This window comes from Ranitomeya imitator, chromosome 2, assembly GCF_032444005.1.
Source record: "Ranitomeya imitator isolate aRanImi1 chromosome 2, aRanImi1.pri, whole genome shotgun sequence".
Taxonomy (NCBI): Eukaryota; Metazoa; Chordata; class Amphibia; order Anura; family Dendrobatidae; genus Ranitomeya; species Ranitomeya imitator.
Window position 1 is genome coordinate 530,548,769 of NC_091283.1, and position 21,570 is coordinate 530,570,338.

Sequence of the window (21,570 nt, forward strand, 5' to 3'; positions counted from 1 at the left end):
TTCCTTGTGAATCTCCCCCAAATTTTTGAATGGCATTTTCCTAACAATCCTTTCAAGGCTGCAGTTATCCCGGTTTCTTGTGCACCTTTTTCTACCCCACTTTTTCCTTCCTCTCAACTTTCCAATAATATGCTTGGATACAGCACTCTGTGAATAGCCAGCTTCTTTAGCAATGAACTTTTGTGGCTTACCCTCCTGTGGAGTGTGTTAATGACTAGAGTTGAGCGACCTTGACCTTTTTAGAGTCGAGCCGGGTTTCGCGAAACCCGACTATCTCAAAAGTCGGGTCGAGTGAAATCGGCCGATTATGGCGAAAAGTCGGGATCGACCGAAACACGAAACCCAATGCAAGTCAATGGGGCAGCATAGTCGGCAGTGAGTGGGGGCCAGGAAAACACCTAGAGTGCCCATTTTAATGTCAAAACCATCCATTCTTCTTAATGAAGCTTGTCAAGCGTAATTTACCTTATAATAATTGGAAGGCATTTGAAATTGGGGGTCATTTCGCTAAAGTTGTGTGGGGTAGGGCTGGTTCAAGTAATTAGTGGGCCCAGGAAATCTGGACCACGTCACGGCAGTGGAGCAGGGAGAGGTAAGTATTTCAACTTTGCAAGTGCTGTGATCCTGAGCAAGCAGGGGGGGCCCACTTGTTGGCATTGGCACTGGCACAGGGCCCCTCAAAGTACAGCGGTGTGTTTGCACGGCGGGGGCGCCTCCCACCGGCAGCAACACTTTTGCGTACTATGAGAGGCCCTGTGCCAGTGACGTCGCCAACTAGTATTCCTCCCCCCACCTGATGAAGGAACCTGCACTTTAATCTGCACCTTCCTCTTTGTCCCCGTGTAAGGTGGTATGGTATGCGGGAAGAGCAACCTGACTTTCAGCAGGGTCACAATGTTGTTGTGTAGCATGTACGGGGAATGTTGCGTTATGGGTCAATGTACCAGCAGACTCATCTATCACTGGCTGGGCAATGGGCACGATGAAGTGGAAACACCGATATAGGCCCAAAGAATAAAGTGGGCTAAATGCAGTTCAAAATTGGTAACACAGGAATAACCAGGGGGCATTGCAGTGGAGGACAACTGGAATGAGAGGCTGACACAGAGAGTAGGGCCAAATCAGTAAGTAGTCGAAATGCAGTTCAAAATTGGCAACCGTAGTAAACAGGCGGCACAGCTTTGTTCAGTGGAGGAGAACAGCAAGGAGTGGCAGACACCGATAGTAGGCCCCAACCCAACTAGTAGGCCAAATGCAGTCTAACATTAACAACTACTTAACGAGAGCCTGAAAATGGAATTTCAGGACAGGAAACCAGGAGAACAGCAAGGAGTGGCAGACACCGATAGTAGGCCCCAAACCAACTAGTACGCCAAATGCAGTTGTTCCATTTAACCACAATTTAATGAGAGCCTGAAGATAGAAGCTCAGGAAAGGCAACCTGGGGAACACCTTGGAGTGTAACACACCATCTCTCTCCACCCCATACCCATTTTGTAGGCCTAATGCAGTGTACTTTTCTACAACTACTAAACGAGAGTCGGAAGACCGAAGCAATGGCAAGGAAACCTGGGGAACACCTTAGAGTGTAACACACCATCTCTCTCCACCCCATACCCAATTTGTAGGCCTAATGCAGTGTAGTTTCCAAGAACTACTAAACGAGAGCCGGAAGATCGAAGCTCAGGAAAGGCAACCTGGGGAACACCTTGGAGTGTAACACACCCTCTCTCTACACCCCATACCCAATTTGAAGGCCTAATGCAGTGTAGTTTCCAAGAACTACTAAACGAGAGCCGGAAGATCGAAGCTCAGGAAAGACAACCTGGGGAACACCTTGAAGTGTAACACAACGTCTCTCTACACCACGGAAGGGCTGATTCTTAGGAAGGAAGGCTGTTGGAAATAAGCATTGCGCGTCCGAGGGTGATTATATTCTTATTAGGTATATACTCACCCTCGGACGCGCCCTGCTTCTTTATTTGGAATGAATGTTTATTTGCAATGTGGTGTTGACTTTCTCTATTATTTTGGTAATTAATGATTTTATTATTTTCATTGTTTTGCATCTTCTCGGCAATAATATAAAGAAGACGCGACAGGACAACACTCGGTGGATGCCATATCTGTGTTTTCAATTTAAAAAACCTTTCAGTTAAATACTTGCAGGATAAAGTAATTGTAGCTGGTGGCCATTTTTAGTACTGTACCAGATTTTAGTTGTGTGTTTGTTTTTAATGTTAAAATGTCTGCATTAGATATCTCACCAGTATTTTCTTTTTTAAAAGCAAAATACTTTTTTTTTTATTTTATGATGTTGGTTCAAGGGGTACACGGGCAGCAGTAGACAGGTCAGTGTAGGCCTAGTGGAAGGAGGGACCGCAGACAGGCTTCGAAGCCCTAACATAATAAATTGGGCTGCCTGTAGGCAATTTAAAATTGGTTCCAGGGAAACACGGGCAGCAGTAGACAGGTAAGTGGAGGCCTAGTGGAAGGAGGGACCGCAGACAGGCTTCGAAGGCCTAACATAATAAATTGGGCTGCCTGTAGGCAATTTAAAATTGGTTCCAGGGGAACACGAGCAGCAGTAGACAGGTAAGTGGAGGCCTAGTGGAAGGAGGGACCGCAGACAGGCTTCGAAGGCCTAACATAATAAAATGGGCTGGCTGTAGGCAATTTAAAATTGGTTCCAGGGGAACACGGGCAGCAGTAGACAGGTCAGTGGAGGCCTAGTGGAAGGAGGGACCGCAGACAGGCTTCGAAGGCCTAACATAATAAAATGGGCTGGCTGTAGGCAATTTAAAATTGGTTCCAGGGGAACACGGGCAGCAGTAGACAGGTAAGTGGAGGCCTAGTGGAAGGAGGGACCGCAGACAGGCTTCGAAGGCCTAACATAATAAATTGGGCTGCCTGTAGGCAATTTAAAATTGGTTCCAGGGGAACACGGGCAGCAGTAGACAGGTAAGTGGAGGCCTAGTGGAAGGAGGGACCGCAGACAGGCTTCGAAGGCCTAACGTAATAAAATGGGCTGGCTGTAGGCAATTTACAATTGGTTCCATGGGAACACGGGCAGCAGTAGACAGGTCAGTGGAGGCCTAGTGGAAGGAGTGACGGCAGACAGGCATCAAAGGCCTAACATCATAACATTGGGCTGTTGGCAATTTAAAATTGGTTCCAGGGGTACACGGGCAACAGTGGTCTGGTCAGTGGAAGTCTAGTGGAAGGAGTGACGGCAGACAGGCTAAGAAGGCCTAACATAACAAAATTGGGCTGGCTGTAGGCAAGTTTAAATTGGTTCCAGGGGAACACGGCCAGCAGTGGCCTGGTCAGTGTAGTAGTTGTAGAAAGAACGGACCGCAGACAGGCTTCGAAGGCCTAACATAACAAAAATGTCAAAACAATGGTATTGTCAGTGCCAGGCATTGAAGGATGTCAGCGCATAGACTAAACATTGGTGAAGCTGTGAGAGATAATTTTGCTAGTGGTAGAGCACTGTTTGAGCTGGGGGGGGAACTGTCTTGTGGCCGGCGGTACAGGCCCAGGGCCCCTCATATTACAATGGTGTGTCTGACGTTGGGTGCGCACCACCACCGCCAGAGACACTTTATTGTACTAGGAGGGACCCAGTGGCAGTGCCGTCGACCAAAAGCGGGCACACCCACCTCTTCAGACAAACAGCACTCTCACGGGTGCTGGCGCAAAGTGGCGATACCACGGCCCCGTGTGGGGAGTTTGGCCATTTTGTTAGGAGTAAACATGTTGTATGCTGGACAATCAGGTGCAGAAAATTACGAGATTGGAAAAGTCATTCAGAAGAGTCCACAGGCAAGACCTTTTCATAGGAAAGTTAGGTGTCAGCCGGGCAAGGTGGGGCAAAAGATTTCGAAATCCAGTTGTGGTTCATTTTAATGAAGGTTAGATCATCTACATTTTGGGTAGCCAGACGAGTCCTTTTTTCAGTTAGTATTGAACCTGCAGCACTGAATACTCTTTCTGATAGGACACTAGCTGCCGGGCAAGCAAGCTCCTGCAATGCATATTCTGCCAATTCTGGCCAGGTGTCTAATTTGGATGCCCAGTAATCAAATGGGAATGACGGTTGAGGGAGAACGTCGATAAGGGATGAAAAATAGTTTGTAACCATACTGGACAAATGTTGTCTCCTGTCACTTTGAATTGATGCTGCAGTACCTGTCCTGTCTGCGGTCATAGCAAAATCACTCCACAACCTGGTCAGAAAACCCCTCTGGCCAACGCCACTTCTGATTTCTGCCCCTCTAACACCTCTGGTCTGCTGGTCCCTTGAGCTCGTGTGAGAACGATCACGGGCGCTGTGTGCAGGGAATGCCAGAAGCAAACGGTCAACAAGAGTTGATTGTTTTGTTGCTAATATTAGTTCCAAGTTCTCATGTGGCATAATATTTTGCAATTTGCCTTTATAGCGAGGATCAAGGAGGCAGGCCAACCAGTAATCGTCATCGTTCATCATTTTTGTAATGCGTGTGTCCCTTTTGAGGATACGCAAGGCATAATCCGCCATGTGGGCCAAAGTTCCAGTTGTCAAATCTGCGGTTGTGCTTGGTTGAGGGGCAGTTGCAGGCAAATCTACGTCACTTGTGTCCCTCAAAAAACCAGAACCCGCCCTTGCCACGCCACCAATTTCCAATGACCCCGGGAAAGCTTCCTCATTAAAAATATACTCATCCCCATCATCCTCCTCATCCTCCACCTCCTCTTCGCCCGCTATCTCGTCCTGTACACTGCCCTGACCAGACAATGGCTGACTGTCATCAAGGCTTTCCTCTTCCTCTGGTGCAGACGCCTGATCCTTTATGTGCGTCAAACTTTGCATCAGCAGACACATTAGGGGGATGCTCATGCTTATTATGGCATTGTCTGCACTAACCAGCTGTGTGCATTCCTCAAAACACTGAAGGACTTGACACATGTCTTGAATCTTCGACCACTGCACACCTGACAACTCCATGTCTGCCATCCTACTGCCTGCCCGTGTATGTGTATCCTCCCACAAAAACATAACAGCCCGCCTCTGTTCGCACAGTCTCTGAAGCATGTGCAGTGTTGAGTTCCACCTTGTAACAACATCTATGATTAGGCGATGCTGGGGAAGGTTCAAAGAACGCTGATAGGTCTGCATACGGCTGGAGTGTACAGGCGAACGGCGGATATGTGCGCAAAGTCCACGCACTTTGAGGAGCAGGTCGGATAACCCCGGATAACTTTTCAGGAAGCACTGCACCACCAGGTTTAAGGTGTGAGCCAGGCAAGGAATGTGTTTCAGTTGGGAAAGGGAGATGGCAGCCATGAAATTCCTTCCGTTATCACTCACTACCTTGCCTGCCTCAAGATCTACAGTGCCCAGCCACGACTGCGTTTCTTGCTGCAAGAACTCGGACAGAACTTCCGCGGTGTGTCTGTTGTCGCCCAAACACTTCATAGCCAATACAGCCTGCTGACGTTTGCCAGTAGCTGCCCCATAATGGGAGACCTGGTGTGCAACAGTGGCAGCTGCGGATGGAGTGGTTGTGCGACTGCGGTCTGTGGACGAGCTCTCGCTTCTGCAGGAGGACGAGGAGGAGGAGGAGGGGGTGCGAACGGCTACAGCCAACTGTTTCCTAGACCGTGGGCTAGGCAGAACTGTCCCAAACTTGCTGTCCCCTGTGGACCCTGAATCCACCACATTTACCCAGTGTGCCGTGATGGACGCGTAACGTCCCTGGCCATGCCTACTGGTCCATGCATCTGTTGTCAGGTGCACCTTTGTGCTCACAGATTGCCTGAGTGCATGGACGATGCGCTCTTTAACATGCTGGTGGAGGGCTGGGATGGCTTTTCTGGAAAAAAAGTGTCGACTGGGTAGCTCGTAGCGTGGTACAGCGTAGTCCATCAGGTCTTTGAAAGCTTCGCTTTCAACTAACCGGTAGGGCATCATCTCTAACGAGATTAGTCTAGCTATGTGGGCGTTCAAACCCTGTGTACGCGGATGCGAGGCTAAGTACTTCCTTTTTCTAACCATAGTCTCATGTAGGGTGAGCTGGACTGGAGAGCTGGAGATCGTGGAACTAGCGGGGGTGCCGGTGGACATGGCAGACTGAGAGACGGTGGGAGATGGTATTGTTGCCGCCGGTGCCCTAGATGCAGTGTTTCCTACTACGAAACTGGAGATTCCCTGACCCTGACTGCTTTGGCCTGGCAAAGAAACCTGCACAGATACTGCAGGTGGTGCAGAAAATGGTGGCCCTACACTGTCGGAAGGGATGTTGCGTTGATGAGTAGCTTCATTGGCCGAGGGTGCTACAACCTTAAGGGACGTTTGGTAGTTAGTCCAAGCTTGCAAATGCATGGTGGTTAAATGTCTATGCATGCAACTTGTATTGAGACTTTTCAGATTCTGCCCTCTGCTTAAGGTAGTTGAACATTTTTGACAGATTACTTTGTGCTGATCAATTGGATGTTGTTTAAAAAAATGCCAGACTGCACTCTTTCTAGCATCGGATACCTTTTCAGGCATTGCAGACTAAGCTTTAACCGGATGGCCACGCTGTCCTCCAACAGGTTTTGACTTTGCCACGCGTTTTGGCCAAGATACGGGCCCGGCAGATGGAACCTGTTGCGATGTTGATGCCTGCTGCGGCCCCTCCTCCTCCGCTTCAGAACTGCTGCCGCCTGCACCCTGTTCCCCCAATGGCTGCCAATCGGGGTCAAGAACTGGGTCATCTATTACCTCTTCTTGTAGCTCGTGTGCAACTTCGTCTGTGTCACCGTGTCGGTCGGTGGTATAGCGTTCGTGATGGGGCAACATAGTCTCATCAGGGTCTGATTCTTGATCAGCACCCTGCGAGGGCAATGTTGTGGTCTGAGTCAAAGGACCAGCATAGTAGTCTGGCTGTGGCTGTGCATCAGTGCACTCCATGTCAGATTCAACTTGTAATGGGCATGGACTGTTAACTGCTTCACTTTCTAAGCCAGGGACGGTATGTGTAAAGAGCTCCATGGAGTAACCCGTTGTGTCGCCTGCTGCATTCTTCTCTGTTGTTGTTTTTGCTGAAGAGGACAAGGAAGCGACTTGTCCCTGACCGTGAACATCCACTAACGACGCGCTGCTTTTACTTTTACCAGTTTCACGAGAGGAGGCAAAAGAGCTAGAGGCTGAGTCAGCAAGATAAGCCAAAACTTGCTCTTGATGCTCCGGCTTTAAAAGCGATTTTCCTACTCCCAGAAAAGGGAGGGTTCGAGGCCTTGTGTAGCCAGACGACGAACCTGGCTCCACAGCTCCAGACTTAGGTGCAATATTTTTTTTCCCACGACCACCTGATGCTCCACCACTACCACTACCCTCATTACCAGCTGACAATGAACGCCCCCGGCCACGACCTCTTCCACCAGACTTCCTCATTGTTTTAAAAACGTTACCAAACGAACGGTATTTGTTGCTGTCACACAACTTACACGGTGAGCTATAACTTCAGTATGATTTAGCTACCCCTTTACAGGTGGGTGAGACCACAACGAAAATCAGCCACAATGTTACACACTCTGTTGTTGTTGGCAACAAATGAGATGGCACACACGCAGGACTGTCACTGAAGCGCAAATGTAAATATTTATCTCCCACTGATTTGTGTTTGTTTTTTTTAAAAGGGAGACTTCAGAAAAAAAAAAAATTAAAAAAAAATTATTTTTTACAGAAGAATTTATAAAACAAATAAAATGAAATGATTGTTTCAGGGAGAATTTAGGAAAAAAAAAAAAAAGGCTTTGTAGGGCCCACTGAGTGAGAGAGGACGCACACAGGAGTCAGGAGTGGCACACAAGCCCAGAGGCCAATATTAATCTCCCACCGATTGATTTAGTTATTTTTTTTGGTAGATTTTGGAACCCAAATCAAGCAAAAAAATTAATAGGCTTTCTATGGCCCACAATTGGGGAGAGAGAGAGAGATGGCACACCCAGGAGTCAAGACTGGCACACAAGCAGAAGGGGCAATATGAATCTCCCACAGATTTTTTTTTTTTTTTTTTTTTTTCAGGGAGACTTGAGAGAAAAAAAAATACAAAAAAAATGATTTTTTTCAGGAATAATTTAGAAACCAAAGAAAATAAAATGATTGTTTCAGGGAGAATTTAGAAAACAAATAAAACAAAAAATAGGCTTTCTAGGGCCCACTGAGTGACAGATGACGCACACAGGAGTCAGGAGTGGCACACAAGCCCAGAGGCCAATATTAATCTCCCACTGATTGATTTAGTTATTTTTTTTGGTAGATTTTGGAACCCAAATCAAGCAAAAAAATTAATAGGCTTTCTATGGCCCACAATTGGGGAGAGAGAGAGAGATGGCACACCCAGGAGTCAAGACTGGCACACAAGCAGAAGGGGCAATATGAATCTCCCACAGATTTTTATTTTTTTCAGGGAGACTTTAGAGAAAAAAAAATACAAAAAAAATGATTTTTTTCAGGAATAATTTAGAAACCAAAGAAAATAAAATGATTTTTTCAGGGAGAATTTAGAAAACAAATAAAACAAAAAATAGGCTTTCTAGGGCCCACTGAGTGACAGATGACGCACACAGGAGTCAGGAGTGGCAGACAAGCCCAGAGGCCAATATTAATCTCCTACTGATTGATTTAGTGATTATTTTTGGTAGATTTTGGAACCCAAATCAAGCAAAAAAATTAATAGGCTTTCTATGGCCCACTGAGTGAGAGATGGCACACACAGGAGTAAGGAGTGGCACACAAGCCCTGAGGCCAATATTTTTCTCCCACTGATTGATGTTGTGATTTTTTCTGGTAGACTTCGGAACCCAAATCAAGCAAAAAAATAAATAGGCTTTCTATGGCCCACTGAGTGAGAGATGACACAGACAGGGATGGCACTCTAGCAGAAATGTCAATCTTAATCTCCCACAAAAAAAAAAAAAAAAAAAAAGGAACTGTCCTTCAATTACTATCTCCCTGCAGTAATCTCAGCCAGGTATGGCAGGCAGCAATAAGGAGTGGACTGATGCACAAATTAAATAAAAAGTGTGTACAAACCAAAAAGATAGCTGTGCAGAAAGGAAGGAACAAGAGGATTTGTGCTTTGAAAAAAGCAGTTGGTTTGCACAGCGGCGTACACACAGCAATGCAGCTATCAGGGAGCCTTCTAGGGCAGCCCAATGAGCTACAGTGCTGAGGAAAAAAAAAAAAAAAGGAGCTTCCACTGTCCCTGCACACCGAAGGTGGTGTTGGGCAGTGGAAATCGCTACAGCACAAGCGGTTTGGTGGTTAATCGACCCTGCCTAACGCTATCCCTGCTTCTGACGAAGCGGCAGCAACCTCTCCCTAAGCTCAGATCAGCAGCAGTAACATGGCGGTCGGCGGGAACTCCCCTTTATAGCCCCTGTGACGCCGCAGACAGCAAGCCAATCACTGCAATGCCCTTCTCTAAGATGGTGGGGACCAGGACCTATGTCATCACGCTGCCCACACTCTGCGTTTACCTTCATTGGCTGAGAAATGGCGCTTTTCGCGTCATTGAAATGCGACTTTGGGTCGGATCGGGTTTCATGAAACTCGACTTCGCCAAAAGTCGGCGACTTTTGAAAATGTTCGACCCGTTTCGCTCAACCCTATTAATGACTGCTTTCTGGACATCTGTCAAGTCAGCAGTCTTGCCATGTGGAGCCTACTGAAACAGAATATTGGACCTTTTTAAATGCTTAGGAAGCCTTCACAGATATTTTTTGTTAATTATTCTTTTTTACTGAGATAATGACTTTTGGGTTCTCATTAGCTGTACGCCATAATCATCAACATTAACAGAAATAAACATTTGAAATAGATCCCTCTGCTTGTAATGTCTGTATGTAATATATGAGTTTCACTTTTTGTATTGAAGAACTGAAATAAATTAACTTTTTGATGATATTCCAAATTTGTGGGAAGCACCTGTAGATACAGTGAATTTGTAAATAAGACCTTTGTAAGGCCGAAGTTACACTAAACGAATGAAAAATCGGTCCGAGTCTCCCTGCCGACAGTCGCACAAGTGTAATGCAAGTGTCATGCGTGTGTCATGCGAGTACAATATGATTTTTCACACTTAGCATCTGATTTACATCCGAATGCAGTGCAATTGCCATCCGATTGTAATGTGATTTTAACATTAGCTTTTACATAGAACAATTCTCTAAGCCATTTACACATCGTTTTCAAATGAAATATTCATGAAAACACACACATATATATATAATAGACATATAGATAGATAGATAGATAGATAGATAGATAGATAGATAGATAGATAGATAGATAGATAGATAGATAAAAATTTCCCACCGCGCTCGTGCTGACATCAGAAAGGTAAAGTGAGTTAATTGGCTGTGAACTCACAGGACCTGTCTGACGGCACCGCGAGCAGGAGAACTTTCTCACGCTTGCGGAGCTGTCAGACAGAGAGTAGGAGTTCACCGGAAGACACTGAGCACACGCTGCTCAGTGTCTCGGATGGATGGCAGACTGTATCAGGCAATCATGCAGCCTGCCATCTAGATGTATCAGAGCTAGACCCGTTGTGAGACAAATGAATTATCATCATTTCTGTGAAAAATGAGGAAGATTGTTGTTTGTTTTTTAAACTCTTTTGCAGATGACAATGGCATTGGTCGAATGGGCGAAGTATGGTTTAATTAAGATTTATTAAAGGAGTCTGTGTCAATCTTTCAATTAAAGGACTTTTCTCTGAATGTATGTTGTTATACGATATGACTATGGGGTTAGTAATGGGGGCGTATTATTGATGTCTCTCCATTACTAACCTTGGGGCTTTATGTCACCTGACAATACAAAGGTGACATCAATGCCCCAACCATCACCCCACTTGCCACCACTACAGGGTAAGTGGGAAAAGTCAGGCTAAATGCCAGAATTGGCACAACTTAGACATGTGCCTTTCTTGGGGCTGCTGAGAGCTGATGTTTTTAGCAGGCGGGCAGTATCCATGGCCCCTTTCCTAGGCTATTAATATCAGCCAGTAGATGTCTGCATAACCTTTGCTGGTTATTAATTATAAGGGGACGCTATGTAATTTTTTTTAGGGTCCCCTTTTTTAATAGCCACTATTCTGGTCATATATATGCTGGAGCAGACTTTGAGTAGCCTGTGCGAGGAGATGTTGGTCCCAGAAAAAGAGGAGGAGGCAGAGAAGGATGTGGAAGGGAAAACATTGTCTCTAAGCTCCTGTCTGTCATCACACAAGTGGGTACCAAGGGAGGGTAGATTACTGCGATCGAGGGTTGCTGGTGATAATAGACAAACTAATTATCGAAGGTACAAGATCCGAGGAAGAAATGGAGGATGAAGAGGTGATGTTCATGCAGCTGTCAGATGAAGAGGATAATCCTTCCCTCTCTGTTGTTCATGGTTGGCGGGAGGGAATGGAGGAAACAAGCATAAATGTTACCCAGCCACCAACACAGCATGGGCTTGGACCTCATGGTAGACCACGACATATGAGTGCCTTCTTGGTGCAACATCATCCCCGCATATTTGTGATTAGGAATACTGCTGAATATTGGGCTGCCACTCTGTTAGATTCACGTTATAAAACCAAATTTTGCCAGATGCTTCCCACCCTGGAAAGGGACCCACGAATGCTGGAGTATCAAACCACACTTTTACACAACCTTTAGAGAGCTTTTCCCCAAGACAACAGTGAAGCACGCAGTTTGCATTGCAGCTCTAGCCTGTCAACCTCCAACACGTCAATTTATCAACGCCAAAACATTACCAGGAGTAGCATCAGCAGTGGTATAAGTGGAAGAAGCAATTTCTGTGAGTCCTTTGACACTTTTTTTGACCAGCTCATTCACCAGCACAACGGAGTCCAAGTCTTCAACGTGGTGAACGAATGGAGTGGATGATGCAGGAGTATCTAGACCTGAATATCAATACCATCAGGGAGGGTTTGGACCCTTTCACATTTTTGTCTTCCAAAATGGATGAGTAGCCCAAGCTTGCCTCACACGCCTTGAAAGTTTTATCATGTCCGGCAGCCAGCATTCTCTCAGAACATGTCTTCAGAGCAGCCTGTGATGTCCTGGTAGATAAGCACAGCCGACTGTCCCCTGAAAGTGTAGGCCACCTAACTTTCATCAAGATGAACAAGCCATGGATCTCCAAGGACTTCTGCACCACATTCGCAGACTGTACAGACTAGGTTATATTGCATTTTTTAGTGTGATGCATTAATATCACATAACTGCACTCTGAGATATCTTTAGTGTGGCTTGCTGTGGCTGCGTCTGCTGATGGGTTGGTGTACATCTTCATATTTGGTCTACATATTTCTATTCTCATAACATTTATTCCACTTCAGTAGTGTCATGCCCTCATTTTTTAAAATGTGAAAATTCCAGGTTGGGTGTCCATCTGCTGGATTGGGTATAGTGGAAGACTTATCGATCCATGCTAGACTATTTCTATTCTCGTGAAATTTATGCCACTTCTCTTTGGGTGTCCATCTGCTGGATTGGGTATAGTGGAGGACCTGTCAGTCCCTATTACACTATTTCTACTTCGGTGAAATTGATGCCACTTTGGTATTGTCTGCCAATATTTTTTGGAAATGTGAACACTCCTGGTTGGGTGTCCATCTGCTGTACTAGGTGTAGTGGAAGACCTGTCGGTACCTGTTATACTATTTCTACTGTTGTGGAATTTATGCCACTTCTGTGGTGTAAAGCCCTCATTTGTTTACATGTGAACACTCCTGGTTGGGTGTCCATCTTCTTGATTGGATGTAGTGGAAGACCTGTCTGTCTCTATTATACTATTTCTTCTGTGGTGAAATTGATGCCACATTTGTGGTGTCTGCCAATAATTTCTGGAAATGTAAACTCTCCTGGTTGGGTCTGCTTCATGCGTGTTGCCTGTAGCAGTAGTCCTCCGAGATCGTCAGGCCTCCACTTCCTTGGACTCAACTACCCATTTTACTATCCTTAAATTTTTATGATAATGGTAGTATACAAAATTGACATTTGTGCCACCTGAGTGGGGCTCCGTATGAAAGCAGGTAGAAGTGTTGTGATATCAGGGCTCCCAGCAAAGGAGGCCTACACTGATCCCTCACCCGCCTCTTCTTACTGTGACATTCAATTGAACACTGTAAATGTTGTCCTAGACCCTGATACCTCATACTTGGCTGATTGCTGCAGTGCCATGCTGCAATTTGTACCTTGGGTGAATTGAGGCCATTATCCTGGTGTCCGTCCCTCATTTGATGTGTTTTGGCAGCATTTGGGGCTCTTATTAAGTGCATGCGTTTGTTTTTGCCTCCTATTGACATGAATGACATTCGGTTATGTTTGGCGAATATTGCAAATTAGGCGATTGTACTCCGAACCGAACATTGTAATATTCAGTCATCTCTAGTGCCAAGTCCTGCTGGACAATGAAATTTCCATCTCCAAAAAGCTTGTCATTAGAGAGAAGTATGAAGTGCTCTAAAATGTCCTGGTAGATGACTGCGCTGAGTTTGGTCTTGATAAAACACAGTGGACCCACAACAGCAGATGACAAGGCTCCCCAAACCATCACTGATTGTGGAAACTTCACACTAGACCTCAAGTAGATTGGATTTTGCGCCTTTCCACTCTTCCTTCAGATTCTGGGACCTTGATTTCCAAATGAAATGCAAAATCTTCTTTCATATTAAAACGATACCTTGGACCACTGAGCAACAGTCCAGTTCTTTTTTTCCTTGGCCCAGGTAAGACGCTTCTGACATTGACTTTTGGCATGAGTGGCTTGACACAGGGAATGCAACACTTGTAGCCCATGTCCTGGATACGTCTGTGTGTGGTGGCTCTTGAAGCAATGACTCCAGCAACACTCGGCTCCTTGTGAATCTCCCCCCAATTTTTGAATGGCCTTTTCTTAACAATTCTACCAAGGCTGAAGATTTCCTGGTTGGTTCTGCACCTTTGTCTACCACACTTTTTGCTTCCACTGAACATCCATTAATATGCTTTTTATACAGCACTCTGTGAACAGCCACCTTCTTTAGCAATGACCTTTTGTGGTTTACCCTCCTTGTTGAGTGTGTCAATGTTTGCCTTCTGGGCATCTGTCAAGTCAGCAGTCTTCCACATGATTGTGGAGCCTACTGAAACAGACTAAGGGACCTTTTTAAACATTTATGAAGCTTTTGCAGGTATTTTTTTGTTAATGATTCCAATTTACTGTGATAGTGACTTATGTAACTGTAAGCAATAATCATCAACATTAACAAAAATAAATATTTGAAATAGATCACTCTGTTTGTAATGACTGTATATAATATATGAGTTTCACTTTTTGTATTGAAGAATGGAAATAAATTAACTTTTTGATGATGTTATAATTTTGTGAGAAGCACCTGTATATATATATATATATATACATATATATATATATATATCATATATACTCGAGTATAAGCCGACCCGAGTATTTTTGCCGCAAAAAACTGGGAAAACTTAATGACTCGAGTATAAGCCTAGGGTGGGAAATGCAGCAGCTACCGGTAAATGTCAAAAGTAAAAATAGATACCAATAAAAGTAAAATTAATTGAGACATCAGTAGGTTAAGTGTTTATATAATATATATATATATATATATATATATATATATATCCATATTGAATTAGGAGCCCCATATAATGCTCCATACAGTTTTTGATGGGCCCCATAAGATGCTTCATATTAAAATATGCCCCATATAATCCTGCATAAAGGTTGATAATGGCCCCATAAGATGCTCCATAGACACATTTGCCCAATATAATGCTGCACAAATGCTGATTATGGCCCCATAAGATGCTCCATACAAACACTTGCCCCATATAATGCTGCACAAATGCTGATTATGGCCCCATAAGATGCTCCATACAGACACTTGCCCCATATACCGTAATGCTCCACAAACGTTAATTATGGCCCCATACAGACACTTGCCCCATATAGTGCTGCACAAACATTGTGGCCCCATATAGTGCTGCACAAACGTAATGGCCCCTTATAGTGCTGCACAAACGTTATGGCCCCATATAGTGCTGCACAAATGTTATGGCCCCATATAGTGCTGCACAAATATTATGACCCCATATAGTGCTGCACAAATGTTATGGCCCCATAGAGTGCTGCACAAATGTTATGGCCCCACATAGTGCTACACAAATGTTATGGCCCCATATAGTGCTGCACAAATGTTATGGCCCCTATATTGTGCTGCACAAACGTTATGGCCCCATATAGTGCTGCACAAACGTTATGGCCCCATATAGTGCTGCACAAATGTTATGGCCCCATATAGTGCTGCACAAATGTTATGGCCCCATATAGTGCTGCACAAATGTTATGGCCCCACATAGTGCTGCACAAATATTATGGCCCCATATCGTGCTGCACAAATGTTATGGCACCATAGATGCTCCATACAGACACTTGCCCCATTAGCTGTTGCTGCGATAAAATAAAAATAAATCACATACTCACCTCTCCGTCGCTCAGGCCCCCAGCGCTTTCAATAGTTACCTGCTCCTTGTTCCGGTGCAGCTCCATCTTCCGCACTGACGCTCAGCAGAGGGAGCGCACTAATTATGTCACCACGCCCTCTGACCTGAGCGTCACTGCTGAGGACAGAGCGATGCCCGGAATGAGGAAAGGTGACTATCGCGCAGCATTCCCCCTCCCCGCATACTCACCTGGTCCTGGAGCGGTGCAGTCCTTGCTTCCCTGACACCGCAGCTTCATCCTGTACTGAGCGGTCACCGTTACCGCTCATTACAGTAATGAATATGTGGCTCCACCTCATTGGGAGGTGGAGCCGCATATTCATTACTATAATGAGCGGTACCATGTGACCGCTCAGTACTGGAAGAATCTGCTGCTGCCGGTGCCGGGGAAGCCAGGGACGTGCAGGGACTGCGCCAGGAGTAGCTAAGTATAATTTCACAGCCCCTGCTCCCCCTCCCCTGCCGACCCCTGCGTATGACTCGAGTATAAGCCGAGAGGGGGACTTTCAGCCCAAAAAAGTGGGCTGAAAATCTCGGCTTATACTCGAGTATATACGGTATATATATATATATATATATATATATATATATATATATATATATGGAAATAACTATTTGATCCCTTGCTGATTTTGTGAGTTTGCCCACTGACAGAGTAAGAAAATGGAAGAAATACAAAAATGATTGTCAATCGACATAGACCTGGGGCACCATGCTAAATCTCATCTCGTGGGTATTCTTCATCTTTAGGAAGATGAGAGATCAGACTAAAACTGCACGGGGGGGAAGCTTGTTAATTTTCCTGCAGTGCCCCTAAGGTCTCCCTGCTCAAGTATGCACATGTGCAGGCCCATGTGAAGTTTGCCAATGAATACCTGGATAATTGTGTGAGTGATTGGGAGATGGTGTTGTTGTCAGATGAGACAAAAATTGAAGTCTTTGACATTAATTCAACTCGCCGTGTTTGGAGGAAGAGAAATGACCCAAAAGAATACCGCCCCCATTGTCAAGCATGAAGATGGAAAATTTTTGTTTGGGGGGTGTCTCTCTGCTAAGGGAACAGGACTACTTCACTGCATCAATGGGAGAATGGATGGAGCCATGTACCGTAAAATCCTGAGTGGCAATCGCCTTCCCTCGGCTAGGACATTAAAAATGGGTCGTGGCTGCGTCTACCAGAAAGACAATGACCCAAAATATTCAGCCAAGGCAACATAGGAGTGGCTCAAAAAGAAGCATATTAAGGTCATGGAGTGGCCTGGCCAGTTTCCAGACCTTAATCTCATAGAAAACTTATGGAGGGAGTTGAGGCTCCGAGTTGCCAAGTAAGAACCTCAAAATCTTAATGATTTAGAGATGATCTGCAAAGAGGAGTGGATCAAAATTCTTCCTGACATGTGCGCAAACCTCATCATCAGCTACAAAAAATGTCTGACTGCTGTGCTTGCCAACAAGAGTTTTGCCACCAAGTATTCGATGTGAATGCTTTTCTGCCCAATGATGACAGAAGTATTCTAGGAGTGATACCTTTATTGGCTAACCAGAAGTATTAAGTCTTATTTGCCAGAGGGATCAAATACTTATTTCTCACTGCAAAATGCAAATAAATTTATATAATTTATACAATATGATTTTCTGGAATTTGTTTTTGATATTTTATCTCTCAATGTTAAAATTAGCCTACCCTTAAATTATAGACTGTTCATGTCTGGTCAGTGGGCAAACATACAAAATAAGCAAGGGATCAAATACATATACACTGTATATATATATATATATATATATATATATATATATATATATATACACACATATTCACCATATAGATATAGTTTTCAAGCATGCTTGTCGCTATACAGTGAATACCATACTGGTGGGTACAATATGTGGGGGCTACTTGCCAAGTGTCTATCCAGGGAATGAAACTGCACAACTTTTTTTTTTCTTCTCCTAAATTCAAAGAATTTTATTAACATTGCAATAAGCATTACCATGCAGAATTACAGGATAGATAAAAGAGACCCCCTTTCAGTGTGTGCAGTTTTGACCATTTCATAGCAAGGACAATGTATCTTTAAAAAAAAAAAGTCTGCATCTGCAAATCCCATTAGATGCGGATATAAGGTTACTGGTGATTAATAGTAGCCCTGGTTTGCTTTGGTTGGAGGGATGCAATGTGTGTCGTTAACCCCTCCCTCGCCTCTCTCATATTTCACTTCACAAACTTGTCACTCTCTCTCCCTGCATAGTATTTAAACAGTGGATCTGCCCCCCTTTGGATATACAGTACAACACAGTTTTTAGGCACAATACTATACAGCCTGTCAGTCTGGCCAGCACACGTGTACAGAGAAGATGCTTGTGTCTTGTGAATGAAGAACTGCTCTCTGTAGATTTCAGCATCGGGAGGCAAGAAATTTAAAGTTTCTGAAAAAGAAACTTCTCGGAGAAGCTGGACAATTATTGGTGACCTGGCGCAAGTGACTGACCCAACAATTTTACGAATGGATCCATCAGCAAGTAGCTGTATGAGAAGCAGTCACTCCGGCGCTCCCCTATGGGGCTGTATGCGAAATCCGCAGGGAGATCTAAATTCAGCATCTCCCTTGCACCCCTACCAACAAGTATCATTCTTTCATCAGAAGCCGGACTATGCGGCATACTCAGATTTCTCAGCGTCATGCCTAGCGACGACACCACACAGCTTTCCCCGAGAAGAAAGGTTGTATGCAGAACAGCATCATACATTTCATCACTCAGATTGGCACTTTCCAGCTGCAGAAGCCCGGAGGCGACTGAACCCCGAACTGGGCTTAAGCTCTGGAGAAATAGAAAGCAGCAGTCCGAATTTGGTTGACGGCTCGGAGTGCATCAATGAAGATTACGGGGTGTCAGGTGGAGAGTCTCAAGAGGCAGAGAAAAAGACTCAAAAGCGGAAAAAAGACATTGCAGGTAAGAGCATAGACTTATACTAAGGGGGTAAACCAGAGGTGGGCATACATTGATGCAACCTTTGCCTAGTAGCCCAAGAAGTAAAGGGTCCACCTATCACCTCCAAAGCAGGTGGAATTCTGCATGATGATGAGATATTGGACTTCAGAGGGCCCATATATTGTTCTTGCACAAAGCGCCTCTTCTGCGTGTGTCTGATCCTGGGGTCAAGTATTAATGTACCACATATTATGGGGAGAGAAGGCCCAAAAAGTGGATACTCATATTCCTGATGACATAATTTACAAATATCTGGTTCCTTCTTGGATATCAGACTTTGTCTTGTTTATTATTTCATGATTTTATGCATTTTTTACCGTAATACTCTAATTTTTTGAAAAATTTGAAATTATAAAAATCTGACAACTAAAACTCATGTTCTAATGACATAAGTGACAGCAGTGTCACGTAGTGATATACTTTACCATAAGTCTGGGTTATACAGCTGCAGACTTGTTGCTTATAGAAAGTGACATTTCCACTCATGAGACGTTTTAACTTTAGGGAACGGCATTTTGAGCAACTCAATAATTTCAGCTGGCAACGTATATTTCAGAAAACTGCGTGTAGTACAATTCCCTCAGTTCTGGAGATCTCACCTACAAAAAGACAATCATATAATAGAATTTGTTCTGAGATGCCGAGCTTGAAAAATTGTGATAGGACTCAAGCAGAAAACTTAGGCTGTGTAGCTGATGGAACAAGAGAAAGGTGGGACAGGATTAAAATATGTCAAAAGTTTAATCAAGTTTCAGCAGGGAAACGAAGACACAATCTGTGAGTGGTTGGAAGAATTTTCAGGAAATATTATTTTACTGAAAAAGAAGTAGATGCTTTCGTGCAAAAATCATCTATCGGTTTCATACACAAGTTTAAGGTCACCAAAGGTAACCTGCTTGCAGTGGTTAGATTACACTGGTAAAATCTACAAATACACAGAATAATATTGAGGCTTCCTCATAATGAATATCCAAGCAGCATTATCTAAGCACCTGTTGTCTCAGCGCCAGGAGGAACAGCAGACTTCATACCTGTGTGACGCATTATCTTCTTGTAACTGATGTAATCGCTTATGCTAATAATGGTACTTTAATTTTTATGTCTTGGAACGCAATGGAAATATTCTAATCAGATTTTTATGGATAAGGCTTGGAATATTTATTATATATAATGTTTTATTGTATACGATATATAATAGCCCTATAATGCCATATTTTACCTGCGTACGCCATACAAGTTAATACTAGTATTTTATACCCATATAGTATTGATATTTACTCGTATAGTAGTTATATATACCCATAGAGTAGTTCTATATACTAGGACAATAGTATTATATACTCATATGCTAGGGAAATATATTAATAGAGTAGTATTATATACCCATATAGTACTAATGTTTACTAGTACAGTAGTTTATACCCGTATAGTAGTGATATATACTAGTACAGTAGTTTATACCCGTATAGTAGTGATATATACAAGTACAGTAGAATTATATACAAGTATAATAGTGATATATACTTATAAGGTAATATTGTATACTCATAGTAGAGATATATACTAGTATAGTAGTATTGTATACTCATATTGTAGTGATATATACTAGTAGTGCAGTAATATTATATACCCCCATAGTAGTAATATATACTAATATAGTAGTGATATACTGTATACTAGTACAGTAATAATATATACCCATTTAGTAGTGATATACACTAGTACAGTAATATTATGTACCCATATAGTAGTGATATATACTCATATAGTAGTGATATAATGTATACTAGGACTTTAATATTATATACCCATATAGTAGTGATATATACTAGTACAGTAATGTAATATGCCCATTCAGTAGTGATGTGTACTAGAACAGTAGTATTATATACTCATATACTAGTGATATATACTCATACTTGTGAAATATACTAATATAGTAGTCTTGTATACTCATATAGTAGTGATATATAGTCATAGAGTATTATTAAATACTCATAGTGGTGATATATACTCATACAGTAGTATTATATAATCATAATGGTGTTAAATACTAATATAGTAGTCTTGTATACTCATATAGTAGTGATATATAGTCATACAGTAGTATTAAATACTCATAGTAGTGATGTATACTCATACTAGTGATATATACTAATATAGTAGTCTTGTATACTCATATAGTAGTGATATTTAGTCATATAGCAGTTTTATATACTCACAGTGGTGATATTTACTCGTACTGTAGTATTATATACTCATAGTGGTGATATATTCTAATATAGTAGTCTTGTATACTCATATAGTAGTGATATATACTAGTACAGTGATGTGATATACTATATAGTAGTAATTTTTATTCATGTAGTAGTATTATATACTCATAGTAGAGATGTATACTAATATAGTACAGTAATATTATATACCCATATAATAGTGATATATACTCTAGCATTATTCAATTATACAGACTAGTTATATCATAAAGTAGAAGTATACACTCATACAGTTGGATATAATAATGTACTAATATCATGTGATATTATGATGTCATACGTCACATCACATACATCACATTATAGAATGCTGACTTCCCATACAATGAGTAAATACATTTCATATATGATCGAGAATAGATGACATTATTCTGGCCTTCATTTTTTCAATCTCACTCTTCATTTTGTGTCCTTGATAACACTACACTTTTATTTCACCGAGAACTTAGATTGTGATATAATTATCATAATTAGCTGTTATTGGCACATATGTGGTGTTTCACAAGCATCAGTTACGTGGAACAATGGAGAAATGATATGGTGATTTATAGAACAATTTTACAAAACACATGAAATATTACTGCCATATGAGTATGCAATACTACTGTGCAAGAATATTTCACTACTGTATGAGTATATAAGACTTCTGTAAAAGCATATATCACAGCTATATGAGTATACAATACTACTGTATTAGTATATATCACTACTATGAGTATACAATAATACAGTGCTAGTATAT

At 42.9% G+C, this 21,570-nt stretch overlaps 1 protein-coding gene across 1 annotated transcript in view; it reads left to right on the forward strand.

Annotated features, from left to right (window-relative positions):
• The first annotated feature begins 17,840 nt into the window (after positions 1-17,840).
• The window catches only part of MEOX1 (mesenchyme homeobox 1), a 91,477-nt gene continuing 87,747 nt past the window's right edge, over positions 17,841-21,570 (forward strand). Inside the window, exon 1 of the mRNA XM_069751860.1 lies at positions 17,841-18,513. Within this exon, the coding sequence (XP_069607961.1) occupies positions 18,066-18,513 (448 nt within the window). The 5' untranslated portion in view covers positions 17,841-18,065. The remainder of the gene's footprint in view (positions 18,514-21,570) is intronic.